The sequence below is a fragment of the Oncorhynchus keta genome, chromosome 3 (genome assembly GCF_023373465.1).
Source record: "Oncorhynchus keta strain PuntledgeMale-10-30-2019 chromosome 3, Oket_V2, whole genome shotgun sequence".
In the NCBI taxonomy this organism is placed as follows: domain Eukaryota; kingdom Metazoa; phylum Chordata; class Actinopteri; order Salmoniformes; family Salmonidae; genus Oncorhynchus; species Oncorhynchus keta.
This window is the reverse complement of record NC_068423.1, coordinates 2,285,419-2,298,523: the sequence shown is the minus strand read 5'-3', so window position 1 is coordinate 2,298,523 and position 13,105 is coordinate 2,285,419. Positions and strand designations below refer to the sequence as shown.

General features: G+C 42.7%; 1 protein-coding gene across 17 annotated transcripts in view; it reads left to right on the top strand.

Annotated features, from left to right (window-relative positions):
• LOC118363680 (transient receptor potential cation channel subfamily M member 4-like) overlaps positions 1-13,105 on the top strand; it is a 269,567-nt gene that overhangs the window by 60,733 nt on the left and 195,729 nt on the right. For 7 of the 17 annotated variants that reach the window (XM_052486154.1, XM_052486157.1, XM_052486160.1 and 4 more), the window contains exons 20-23: positions 1,951-2,083; positions 8,411-8,585; positions 8,735-8,900; positions 9,138-9,319. The exons of 2 other annotated variants lie outside the window; for them this stretch is intronic. In XM_052486154.1, the coding sequence (XP_052342114.1) occupies positions 1,951-2,083; positions 8,411-8,585; positions 8,735-8,900; positions 9,138-9,319 (656 nt within the window). The remainder of the gene's footprint in view (positions 1-1,950; positions 2,084-8,410; positions 8,586-8,734; positions 8,901-9,137; positions 9,320-13,105) is intronic. 8 more of the 17 variants (XM_052486179.1, XM_052486172.1, XM_052486163.1 and 5 more) reach the window with 3 other exon arrangements.

The window sequence follows — 13,105 nt, the reverse complement described above, 5'->3', positions numbered from 1 at the left end:
AAAGGGAAGTAAGGTGGATGGGTAGGCGTATAACTTGAACGTCTAGCAAACCAAAGGTTGCAAATTCAAATCTCCTCACTGACAACTTTGCAAATACTTACTACCTTTTGGCTACCATGCAACTACTTAGCATGTTAGCTAACCCTTCCCCAAACCCTAACCGTAACCCTTTAACCTCTTAAACTTAACCCTGACCTTAATCCTAACCCCTAGCGTAGCTAACCTTAAGCTAACTAGCTAGATTTCGCAACACATAATACACTAGGCAGATTCGTAACATATTGAACTTTTAGGCAAATTTGTTACATATAATATAATATGAATTGTAATTCGTAAGATATACGAAATGGGTGATGAACCTCCACAAATGAATACATACCATACTAAACATAGCATATACTATTGTAAATGGAGTGTCCGGTTTATGTACAGAATAATACGGAATGCTCTCATTTTCACACATCATCTGATCCAGCAAATCATTTTCTAAATGACAGTCAAGTGAAGAACAGATGTTGTGATAGAGCATGCAAGTGCTGGAAAAGGGAATATTTTGGTGTCTCGATTGTTGGATCTAATATCCCTAGTGAATTGATGTTGGTCATCTGTTGTTGTCTACTTGATTTACAGCAAGGTCTCGTTAGATTTAACAGAGAAAGAAAGCATCAAGGTATTGTGGTCATGTTTTCATATGTTTTTGTGCCTCGGCCTGGACACCAAGTCCTAGCGTACACAATTGTGTAGATAGAATATTGCGCAACACCCAATGCTATTCCTACAAATGATTTTGGATGTAATTACAACCAATTTCATTGCCTAGTGGCCTTATTCACAGTATCATCTGGTAATGAAATAACATGACACATTTGAACAATACAAGGGGCATGCAATTTTAAAGAATACATACAAGGTGCTTGAAGTTGCCAACTTGAATTTGGAGCTTAGAAATGCAAGTACTGGAATAGGCCTACCTGTGTGAAAAGACTGTGTAATTATTGTAGGCAGTTTATAAATTCTGCTGCTCCCTTATAATTATCTGTGATTTGGCCACTTTCATTTGATTCCCGCCGCTTCAATTGAAGGGTGTCATGCTACTCTGTTGCTTAAAACCACATGCTGTTCTTATGAGGTCGACAACATCTAATGTTGGCCTCAACTTTGCTTTCCAATACAAATCCTTCCGCTGAAAAAGTAACCTGGTCTTTCTTCATTATATAAACAGTGAAGGTGAGATTCAAATGGTGCGATTTAATGCTACCGATATTCATGGCTTTATTATGTATGCCTGCGCCTGCCACATAGGCGACGGAAAAATCGTCATGCATGCAGCTATTTAGTCAGGCAATGTCCACATTATTCTTACATACTTTAGAATGTAATAATAAATCAATACATTGGCAAGCCCCTCCACCCAAAAAACAAAGATTCTTAAAGTGGTAATGGCCAACTTTTTTTTTTTTTTTTTTACCTTTAGCCTGCTTTTTTTGGGGGAGGGGTTCTAGTTTAAGGCCCTATATGTACAAGTATATAAATTATACGAATGTATAACATTGAGATGCTTGAAAATTACAATTAAGTGCTTGAAAAAGTTCCTGAAAGTGTTTGATTTTGACTTTTGACTTGACTTATGAACCCTGCTTTAACTGATGTATAGTCCTAGGCCTATGCTGTTGTATAGGTGGAGTTATGGGTCAATTTGCATATATTCACTTTTATTCCTCTAAGTACACATGTGGAACTGCATGAAAATCCTTTTTATTTCTCAAATTATTGAGAAATGTTGATCCCAATGTCACACATTGGCCCCATTATTTATAGAAAGACGCTAATATACTTACATTAGCTCTACTGTGTGTGCGTTTGTGTGCATGTGCATACTTAACGTATATGTTTGTTTGTGTGTGTCACTGTCTGTCTTCATGTGTGTATGTGTGTGCATGTGTGGGTCAGAATGTTCCAGTGGTCCTATGAGTTTGGCCGAGCAGTCCTGTGTGTGGACTACATGGTCTTCACACTTCATCTCATCCACATCTTCGCCATTCACAAACAACTGGGGCCAAAGATCATCATCGTCGGCAAGATGGTGAGACTTACTGAAGCAACAAAATGAGACATGACTATGGCTGGGTTGTGTTTAGTTATTTAAAATAAAAACGCTTTGGAATGGAAAGGTAACGTGTCCAATTAGTGGTCTGAGGTGTGAAGATAAGGACATCCATAAAATCCTATCTCAGGTGTTTGATCCGAGAGGATAATAATAAAAAATATAAATCTGCACACTGGTATGATGCTCCCTAAGTGTTTACTGGTCTTAGCAAAGACCCTTGTTGGGTAGAAACGTTGCCCGTTTCTCATTTAACACTGTGGGACCATCATACCAACGTGTCCAATAGGAACACAGATTTAGATTTTCCGTCGCAAAACGTTTACCTACTGCGTGCCCTTCTGAACATCTATTAACCTAACCAGGAAATCTCTGGACCCTATAATGTATGACAATGATTAATCAGTTGTAAAAAGTTTCCTAATCAGGTCACATTGTTAAAAAAAAAAATAAACAGAAAAAAACTTCTGGCCCTGTGGGCGGAAAAAAGCTTGTCAAACTGCAGCAACCTTATACTTGTTTATATTAATTATATTTAGACTAGATTAGGAGGGGGATTTCCTCTACCCAGACACAGACAACTGATAGACAATAGAACTCACAGGGCTGCGCTTGCTTTATGCATGTTTGCAACTGTAGACCTTGTAAAAAATGTATCACTATTATGTTGATAGAGTAATTACAGTTAATCATTTTGGATTGAAAACATAGGCAGCCTAATATGCACCAAATTTGATAAAATTCAAATTTTCTGCTGAAAAAAAATGGACTATAACATTACCAATTAGTTACCCTGACCAAATGGACAGTGCACATAGACCATATGCAGCTGTTCTTATTAGGAGGCTACAGTTGATCAGACTGAAAAATTGTCTTGTTTTCATCCCATACAGCATGTCAGATCTCTAATGTTTAGGTGTAGCCAAGGCTCCTGCAACATTTACAGTTGAAGTCGGGAGTTTACATACACTTACAGTGAGGGGGGGAGTATTTGATCCCCTGCTGATGTTGTACATTTGCCCACTGACAAAGAAATGATCAGTCTATAATTTTAATGGTAGGTTTATTTGAACAGTGAGAGACAGAATAACAACAACAAAAATGTCAAAACAAAATGCACGTGAAAAATGTTACAAATTGATTTGCATTTTAATGAGGGAAATAAGTATTTGACCCCTCTGCATAACATGACTTAGTACTTGGGAGCAAAACACTTACTGGCAGTCACAGAGGTCAGACGTTTCTTGAAGTCGGCCACCAGGTTTGCACACATCTCAGGAGGGATTTTGTCCCACTCGTCTTTGCAGATCTTCTCCAAGTCATTAAGGTTTCGAGGCTGACGTTTGGCAACTTGAACCTTCAGCTCCCTCCACAGTTTTTCTATGGAAATAAGGACTGGAGACTGGCCAGGCAACTCCAGGACCTTAATGTGCTTCTTCTTGAGCCACTCCTTTGTTGCCTTGGCCGTGTGTTTTGGGTCATTGTCATGCTGGAATACTGTTACGAATCCCTTTTGGCCCGATAGTCTAGGGGGATGGTAACGAGACCTGTAACATAACTCATGCAATTTATAATAGTGACAAAGTACAAGTGAGAACGAAATAACCACAGACAACTAAATTACCGTCAAACACATGGTTTATTACAAAACACACGGTAATGGGGGGGTGGGGTGGCAGGAAAAGGGGCTGAGCTGGACCCAAGGAAAGAAACAATAAGCATCCAAAACACCCCTAAGCTAGACTAGCCTATTTCAACAACAGCTAACTAACCAAAAACACAGTGGGTGGTCCGCCCAGTTCTAACTAGTGTTTTTAACAAAGTTTACCTACGGGTAGTGTATGCCCATGGGCGACTTGTCTTGGTTCCGCCTTTTCCCACCAGCAAACAAACACCATAACCAAAAACAATACTCACAGGTGAGGACAAAGTGATATGGAGGTGCTCAAACAAAAGATAGGTCAGTACATAAAGAGCGATAGCGAGACATAGTAGGAGAGGGTGAACCAGAGCGATCTACAGACAAACAACTGACAGGGTTTTTAAACCAAGGGAAAGGAACTGTGATTGGGTAGGAAACAGGAGGAGGTGTGTCTTCTGATTGATGATTGATTGGTGACTGATTGGGGAGTGATGATTTTCACCTGTGAGGGGAGAAGGAGAGAAAAGAACACAGGATACACACACCCACACAGGATACCTGTATCCATAACAAATACCCATCCACGAACCATTTTCAATGCCCTGGCTGAGGGAAGGAGGTTCTCACCCAAGATTTGACGGTACATGGCCCCGTCCATCTTCCCTTTGATGCGGTGAAGTTGTCCTGTCCCCTTAGCAGAAAAACACCCCAAAGCATAATGTTTCCACCTCCATGTTTGACGGTGGGGATGATGTTCTTGGGGTCATAGGCAGCATTCCTCCTCCTCCAAACACGGCGTGTTGAGTTGATTCCAAAGAGCTCCATTTTGGTCTCATCTGACCACAACACTTTCACCCAGCTGTCCTCTGAATCATTCAGATGTTCATTGGCAAACTTTAGACGGGCATGTATATGTGCTTTCTTGAGCAGAGGGAGCAGAGCCGGTTTCAGTCCTTCACGGCGTAGTGTGTTACCAATTGTTTTCTTGGTCACTATGGTCCCAGCTGCTTTGAGATCATTGACAAGATCCTCCCGTGTAGTTCTGGGCTGATTCCTCACCGTTCTCATGATCATTGCAACTCCACGAGGTGAGATCTTGCATGGAGCCCCAGGCCGAGGGAGATTGACAGTTATTTTGTGTTTCTTGCATTTGCGAATAATCGCACCAACTGTTGTCACCTTCACACCAAGCTGCTTGGCGATGGTCTTGTAGCCCATTCCAGCCTTGTGTAGGTCTACAATCTCGTCTCTGACATCCTTGGAGAGCTCTTTGGTCTTGGCCATGGTGGAGAGTTTGGAATCTGATTGATTGATTGCTTCTGTGGACAGGTGTCTTTATACAGGTAACAAACTGAGATTAGGACCACTCCCTTTAAGAGTTTGCTCCTAATCTCAGGTCTTTACCTGTATAAAAGACACCTGGGAGCCAGAAATCTTTCTGATTGAGAGGGGGTCAAATACTTATTTCCCTCATTAAAATACAAATCAATTTATAACATTTTTGACATGCATTTTTCTGGATTTTTTGTTGTTATTCTGTCTCTCACTGTTCAAATAAACCTACCATTAAAATTATAGACTGATAATTTCTTTGTCAGTGGGCAAATGTACAAAATCAGCAAGGGATCAAATACTTTTTTCCCTCAATGTAGGTTGGAGTCATTAAAACTCGTTTTTCAACCAGTCCACACATTTCCTGTTAACAAACTATAGTTTTGGCAAGTCGGTTAGGACTTTGTGTATGACACAAGTCATTTTTCCAACAATTGTTTACAAACAGATTATTTCACTCATAATTCACTGTATCACAATTCCAGTGGGTCAGAAGTTTACATACAGTAAGTTAAACAGCTTGGAAAATTCCAGAAAATGATGTCATAGCTTTAGAAGCTTATGATAGGCTAATTGACATAATTTGAGTCACCTGGAGGTGTACTGGTGGATGTATTTGAAGTACTACTTTCAAAAACTCAGTGCTTGACATCATGGGAAAATCCAAAGAAATCAGCCAGGACCTCAGAAAAAAATTGTAGACCTCTACAAGTCTGGTTCATCCTTGGGAGCAATTTCCAAACGCCTGAAGGTACCACGTTCATCTGTACAAACAATAGTACGCAAGTATAAACACCATGGGACAATTCAGCCGTCATACCGCTCGGGAAGGAGACGCGCTCTGTCTCCTAGAGATGAACATCCTTTGTGGGAAAGTGCAAAGCAATCCCAGAACAAAAGTAAAAAACCTTGTGAAGATGCTGGAGGAAACAGGTACAAAAGTATCTATATCCACAGTAAAACGAGCCCTGAAAGGCCGCTCAGCAAGGAAGTATTCACTGCTCCAAACCGCCATAAAAAAGCCAGACTACGGTTTGCAACTGCACATGGGAACAAAGATCGTACTTTTTGAAGAAATGTCCTCTGGTCTGATGAACCAATAATATAACTGTTTGGTCATAATGACTATCGTTATGTTTGGAGGAAAAAGTGGGGAGCTTGCAAGGCGAAGAACACCATCCCAAACATGAAGCACAGGGCGTTGGCAGCCTCGTGTTGTGGGGGTGCTTTGCTGCAGGAGGGACTGATGCGCTTCACAAAATAAATGGCATCAATGGGGTAGGAAAATGATGTGGATATATTAAAGAATCATCTCCAGACATCAGTTCACGCTTGGTTGCAAATGGGTCTTCCAAATGGACAATGACCCCAAGCATACTTCCAAAGTTGTGGCAAAATGGCTTAAGGACCCCAAAGTAAAGGTATTGGAGTGACCATGACAAAGCCCGGATCTCAATCCTATAGAAAATTTGTGGGCAAAACTGAAAAGCGTGTGCGAGCAAGGAGGCCTTCAAACCTGACTCCGTTACACATTAGCTCTGTCAGGAGGAATGGGCCACAATTCACCCAACTTATTATGGGAAGCTTGTGGAAGGCTACCCAAAACGTTTGACCCAAGCTAAACTATTTAAAGCAATGCTACCAAATACTAACTGAGTGTATGTTAACTTCTGACCCACTGGGAAGGTGATGAAATAAATAAAAGCTGAAATAAATCATTCTCTCTACTATTATTCTGACATTTCACATTCTTAAAATAAAGTGGTGATCCTAACTGACAGGGAATTATTACTCTGATTAAATGTCAGGATTTGTGAAATACTGAGTTTAAATGAATTTGACTAAGGTGTATGTAAACTTCCGACTTCAACTGTATGTAATGAGTTTTTGTTGTTGTCAGTCCAGGGTGATTATGTGTTATCATCTTTGCTAAATAAATACCGGAGGAAAGTGGAAAGCCTACTTGAGCCTGTGCGAAGAAATACGCTGAGTCAACCTTTCTCTTAAATCAAACTTTTAATGGATGATGGGATGGAAGCTATCAAGTAGTTTTGAATTGATTTTGAGATCCCGGAAAAGACAGTCGAAAGTTCCATATGTTCAGCAAGTAACACATCATAACCTGCTATTACCTCTGCAAGTTCCTTGTAGTTGTCCTTGTTAGTGGAACTGTCCTCGTCGTGTCCTCTAAAAGCCAAATCTTGCATGCCCGGAAATGCAGTGGTGTTGATAAGCCTCTTGAGAACATCCCTGTTTCTTCTTACTTTCTTGTTTTATTACGCAGTTTGAAAAGGCAGACCATTGTCATGTTCGATGCAGCTTTTTCCCAGAAGCATGAATCTGATGTCAGCATTTATATGCTCCCTCCTTTTGTTTTTCTGTTTAGCTGAATGATTGATGTTCTTGGGTCACTGACCCCCTTTCGCCCAAGACTTTCTAAAAAGCAGGCAAGGCCAGCAATGCAGGCAGCTTGGTTAAAGGCTCCCTGTTAACCAGCTATACTTTTGATACAAATTGGTAATGAACTCCCTCACCTTTTCACCCTTCTTCATGAAACTGATCTCAGGCAGAGGTCGACCCTCGGTTTTATTTCGCACCTTTTCCATGCAGCCCAGAGAATGAAAGGGGTTCTTCAACAAAATGTCAACAAAATTTGCGGTAGTGTTGGCGGCGAAAACTGCACACTCAAGCTGGTAGCTACTGCTACTGAAGTTAGCAAGGCATTTTTTTTCACTTAAATTGCACTAACTGGACACAAAAATAAAGTTCTAAAACAAGGAAACTATTTATAATCTACGTCCTCCATCTCCAGTCATTTGAAGAAACTCATTTGAATTGAATAATATCCCCAAAATGCTATCACTTTTCAATCTCTATCCTGTCACCAACTCACCAAGCTTCTCAACACATATTACGCCCCCATAATGCTCTGCAGCACAACCCCAATACAACCCATTAGGTTCATTCTCTGAGACTAATCCTATGATTGGATGGGCAACATGTCAGTTCATACTGCAAAAGCTTTGATTGGTTGGAGGTCGTCCTCCGGAAGTGTCCATAATTACCATGTAGGTCTATGGAAGGGGGTGAGGCCTACGAGCCTCCTAAATTTTGTATTGAAGTCAGTGTACCCAGAGGAGGACAGAAGCTAGCTGTGGTGCCATGGTGCTACCCCAGAGAGTGCTATTGAAGTTGTTTTAATCAATTATTTGGTGACGTTATTATATTTAGTATAGTTTTATCTTAACATTTCACTGAGGAGGATGGTCCTCCCCTTCCTCCTCTGAGGAGCCTCCACTGTAATCCATGTTAAATGTTGTGCTCTCCTATAGATGAAGGATATCTTCTTCTTCCTCTTCTTCCTTGGTGTGTGGCTTATGGCATATGGGGTGGCCAATCAAGCACTGCTGTACTCCTATGACCCTCGCCCCGCCTGGATCTTCCGGCGCGTGTTCTACAGGCCGTACCTGCACATATTTGGACAGGTCCCAGTGGAGGAAATAGATGGTATTGTGTGTGTGTGTGTGTGTGTAAGACCCGTACAAATTATGTGATGCTTTCCAACTCAAAGCTGCCAAACTTTGACAAGATCAGTGTGGAAAAGTCTACAAACCTCTGTTACTCATGTCCTCCATATTGTGTCTGTCTGTCTGTAGTGAGGAAGGAGTGGGACACGGAGTGCACTGACAATGTGACGCTGATCGAGGGAGGCGCGGAGCCCTGCAGGAGCCATTATGCTAACTGGCTAGTGATTGTCTTACTGGTCATCTACCTACTGGTCACCAACATCCTGCTCATCAACCTACTCATCGCCATGTTCAGGTAAAGGATGGACACTCTCTTTTCCTCCTTTCTCTATCTTTCTTCTCTCCTTTATTTCTCTCTCCCTCTCTCTCACCTCCCTGAATCTTCAGTCTCCTATAAATCTATTCTGTCAATATAATTTTTACTGACATTTTTACTATAATTTTCAGCTAAATAGAATGCCTCGTCTTTTGTTAATTGTGTACCACATTATGTTAATTATGAATCCTTTCTCTTCATCCCCTCTTCACACAGTTACACATTCTCCAAGGTGCAGGGCCAAAGCGACACCTACTGGAAGTTCCAGCGCTACAACCTGATTGTGGAGTACCACTCCCGGCCCTCCCTTGCTCCCCCCTTCATTATCCTCTCCCACGTTCACCTATTTATCAAGAGATACATCCGCAAGGTACCCTCGGTCAAGATCCTCCATTTTGGTGAGAATTTAACCCAGGTATTAATTGTAAAGGAATTTTTATATCCTTACAATCATTATAAGAACTCTATTGCTTAAAGGGGCAATTAGCAATTGCTATATCCATTTTTGGACTTAAACATTTATGATAATGATACATTGATTCTTGAAGAAGATAACTTATAAATGCCACATGAGCTTAGTTTAACAGTCGTAACCCATCGGAACAAAAAATATGTTTGTTTTACGCCAATGTTTATGAACAACGTAAATGTAAACAAACACTGTATAGCTTTAGAACATGGTTACAATTATAATTTTGATATCATGGATGGTCAGTCCTTGAATCCTTAAAGTGTGTGTGTGTGTGTGTGTGTGTGTGTGTGTGTGTGTGTGTGTGTGTGTGTGTGTGTGTGTGTGTGTGTGTGTGTGTGTGTGTGTGTGTGTGTGTGTGTGTGTATGAATGTGTCTGTGCCTATGTTTGTGTTGCTTCACAGTCCCATCTGTTCCATAAGGTGTAATTTTTATCTGTTTTTTAAATCTTTTTTTTTTTGCTTGAATCAGTTACTTGATGTGGAATAGAGTTCCATGTAGGCCCATAGTCTGTTGTGGACTTGGGGACTGTGAAGAGACCTCTTGTGGCATGTCTTGAGGGGTATTTATGGGTATCTGAGCTGTGCGCCAGTAGTTCAAATAGACAGTTCGGTGCATTCAACATGTCAACACCTCTCATAAATACAAGCAGTGATGAAGTCACTCTCTCCTCCACTTTGAGCCAGGAGAGATTGGCATGCATATTATTAATGTTAGTTCTCTGTAGACATCCAAGGGCCAGCCGTGCTGCCCCATTCTGAGCCAATTGCAATTTTCCTAAGTCCTTTTTTGTGGCACTTGACCACACGACTGAACAGTAATTCAGGTGTGACAAAACTAGGGCCTGTAGGACCTGTCTTGTTTTTAGTGCTGTTAAGAAGGTAGAGTAGCGCTTTATTATGGACAGACTTCTCCCCATCTTACCTACTGTTGTATCAATATGTTTAGACCATAACAGTTTACAATCCAGGGTTATTCCAAGCAGTTTAGTCAACTTGCTCAATTTACACATTATTCATTATGAGATGTAGTTAGGGTTTAGTGAATGATTTGTCCCAAATGCAAAGCTTTAAGTTTTGGAAATATTTAGGACAAACTTATTCCTTGCTACTGCAGCTCTTTGTTGAGTGTTGCAGTCATTTCAGTTGCTGTAGTAGCTGACGTGTATAGTGTTGAATCATCCGCATACATAGCCACACTGGCTTTACTCAAAGCCAGATTTTAAAAAGTAAGGGGCCTAAAAAACTACCCTAGGGAATTCTTGCTTCTACCTGGATTATGTTTGAGAGGCTTCCATTAAAGAACACCCTCTGTGTTCTTTTAGACAAGTAACTCTTTATCCACAGTATAGCAGGGGGTGTAAAGCCATAACACATACGTTCTTCCGGCAGCATTATGTCAAAAGCTGCACTGAAATCTAACAAAACAGCCCCCACAATCTTTTTATCATCAAAGTCTGTTTACTGTAAAATAGCATTGTATCTGGTCAAATACCATTTTTCCCAAAAGTTTACAACGGGTTGGTAACAGGCTGATTGGTCGGTATGACTTTTGCTTTCCTCGAGGCCTGGAGGCACACAACTTCTCGTAGGCTTAAATTGAAAATATGGCAAAGAGGAGTGGCAATATTGTCCGCTATTATCCTCAGTAATTTTCCATCCAACTTGTCAGATCCCGGTGGCTTGTCATTGTTGATACATTTACATTACATTTAAGTCATTTAGCAGACGCTCTTATCCAGAGCGACTTACAAATTGATGCAAACACCTATGACAACCAGTGGAACAGCCACTTGCATCTAAATCTTGTTGGGGGGGAGTGAGAAGGATTACTTACCCTTACTTACCCTATCCTAGGTATTCCTTGAAGAGGTGGGGTTTCAGGTGTCTCCGGAAGGTGGTGATTGACTCCGCTGTCCTGGCGTCGTGAGGAGTTTGTTCCACCATTGGGGGCCAGAGCAGCGAACAGTTTTGACTGGGCTGAGCGGGAACTGTACTTCCTCAGTGGTAGGGAGCGAGCAGGCCAGAGGTGGATGAACGCAGTGCCCTTGTTTGGGTGTAGGGCCTGATCAGGGCCTGGAGGTACTGAGGTGCCGTTCCCCTCACAGCTCCGTGGCGAGCACCATGGTCTTGTAGCGGATGCGAGCTTCAACTGGAAGCCAGTGGAGAGAGCGGAGGAGCGGGGTGACGTGAGAGAACTTGGGAAGGTTGAACACCAGACGGGCTGCGGCGTTCTGGATGAGTTGTAGGGGTTTAATGGCACAGGCAGGGAGCCCAGCCAACAGCGAGTTGCAGTAGTCAAGACGGGAGATGACAAGTGCCTGGATTAGGACCTGCGCCGCTTCCTGTGTGAGGCAGGGTCGTACTCTGCGGATGTTGTAGAGCATGAACCTACAGGAACGGGACACCGCCTTGATGTTAGTTGAGAACGTCAGGGTGTTGTCCAGGATCACGCCAAGGTTCTTAGCGCTCTGGGAGGAGGACACAATGGAGTTGTCAACCGTGATGGCGAGATCATGGAGCGGGCAGTCCTTCCCGGGAGGAAGAGGAGCTCCGTCTTGCTGAGGTTCAGCTTGAGGTGGTGATCCGTCATCCACACTGATATGTCTGCCAGACATGCAGAGATGCGATTCGCCACCTGGTCATCAGAAGGGGGAAAGGAGAAGATTAATTGTGTGTGTCGTCTGCATAGCAATGATAGGAGAGACCATGTGAGGTTATGACAGAGCCAAGTGACTTGGTGTATAGCGAGAATAAGAGAGGGCCTAGAACAGAGCCCTGGGGGACACCAGTGGTGAGAGCGCGTGGTGAGGAGACAGATTCTCGCCACGCCGCCTGGTAGGAGCGACCTGTCAGGTAGGACGCAATCCAAGCGTGGGCCGCGCCGGGAGATGCCCAACTCGGAGAGGGTGGAGAGGAGGATCTGATGGTTCACAGTATCGAAGGCAGCCGATAGGTCTAGAAGGATGAGAGCAGAGGAGAGAGAGTTAGCTTTAGCAGTGCGGAGCGCCTCCGTGATACAGAAAGAGCAGTCTCAGTTGAATGACTAGTCTTGAAACCTGACTGATTTGGATCAAGAAGGTCATTCTGAGAGAGATAGCGGTAGAGCTGGCCAAGGACGGCACGCTCAAGAGTTTTGGAGAGAAAAGAGAGAAGGGATACTGGTCTGTAGTTGTTGACATCGGAGGGATCGAGTGTAGGTTTTTTTTCAGAAGGGGGTGCAACTCTCGCTCTCTTGAAGACGGGAGGGACGTAGCCAGCGGTCAGGGATGAGTTGATGAGCGAGGTGAGGTAAGGAGAAGGTCTCCGGAAATGGTCTGGAGAAGAGAGGAGGGGATAGGGTCAAGCGGGCAGGTTGTTGGGCGGCCGGCCGTCACAAGACGCGAGATTTCATCTGGAGAGAGGGAGAAAGAGGTCAGAGCATAGGGTAGGGCAGTGTGAGCAGAACCAGCGGTGTCGTTTGACTTAGCAAACGAGGATCGGATGTCATCGACCTTCTTTTCAAAATGGTTGACGAAGTCATCTGCAGAGAGGGAGGAGGGGGACAACAATATTTTTTCACCTTTGCTTCTCTTTCATAATTTGGTCAGATATACTTGGATGTGTAGTATCAGCGTTTGTTGCTGGCATGTCATGCCTAAGTTTGCTAATCTTTCTGAAGAAAAAAATGATTGAAAGTAGTTGGCAATATCAGTCTGTTTTGTGATGAATTCTGA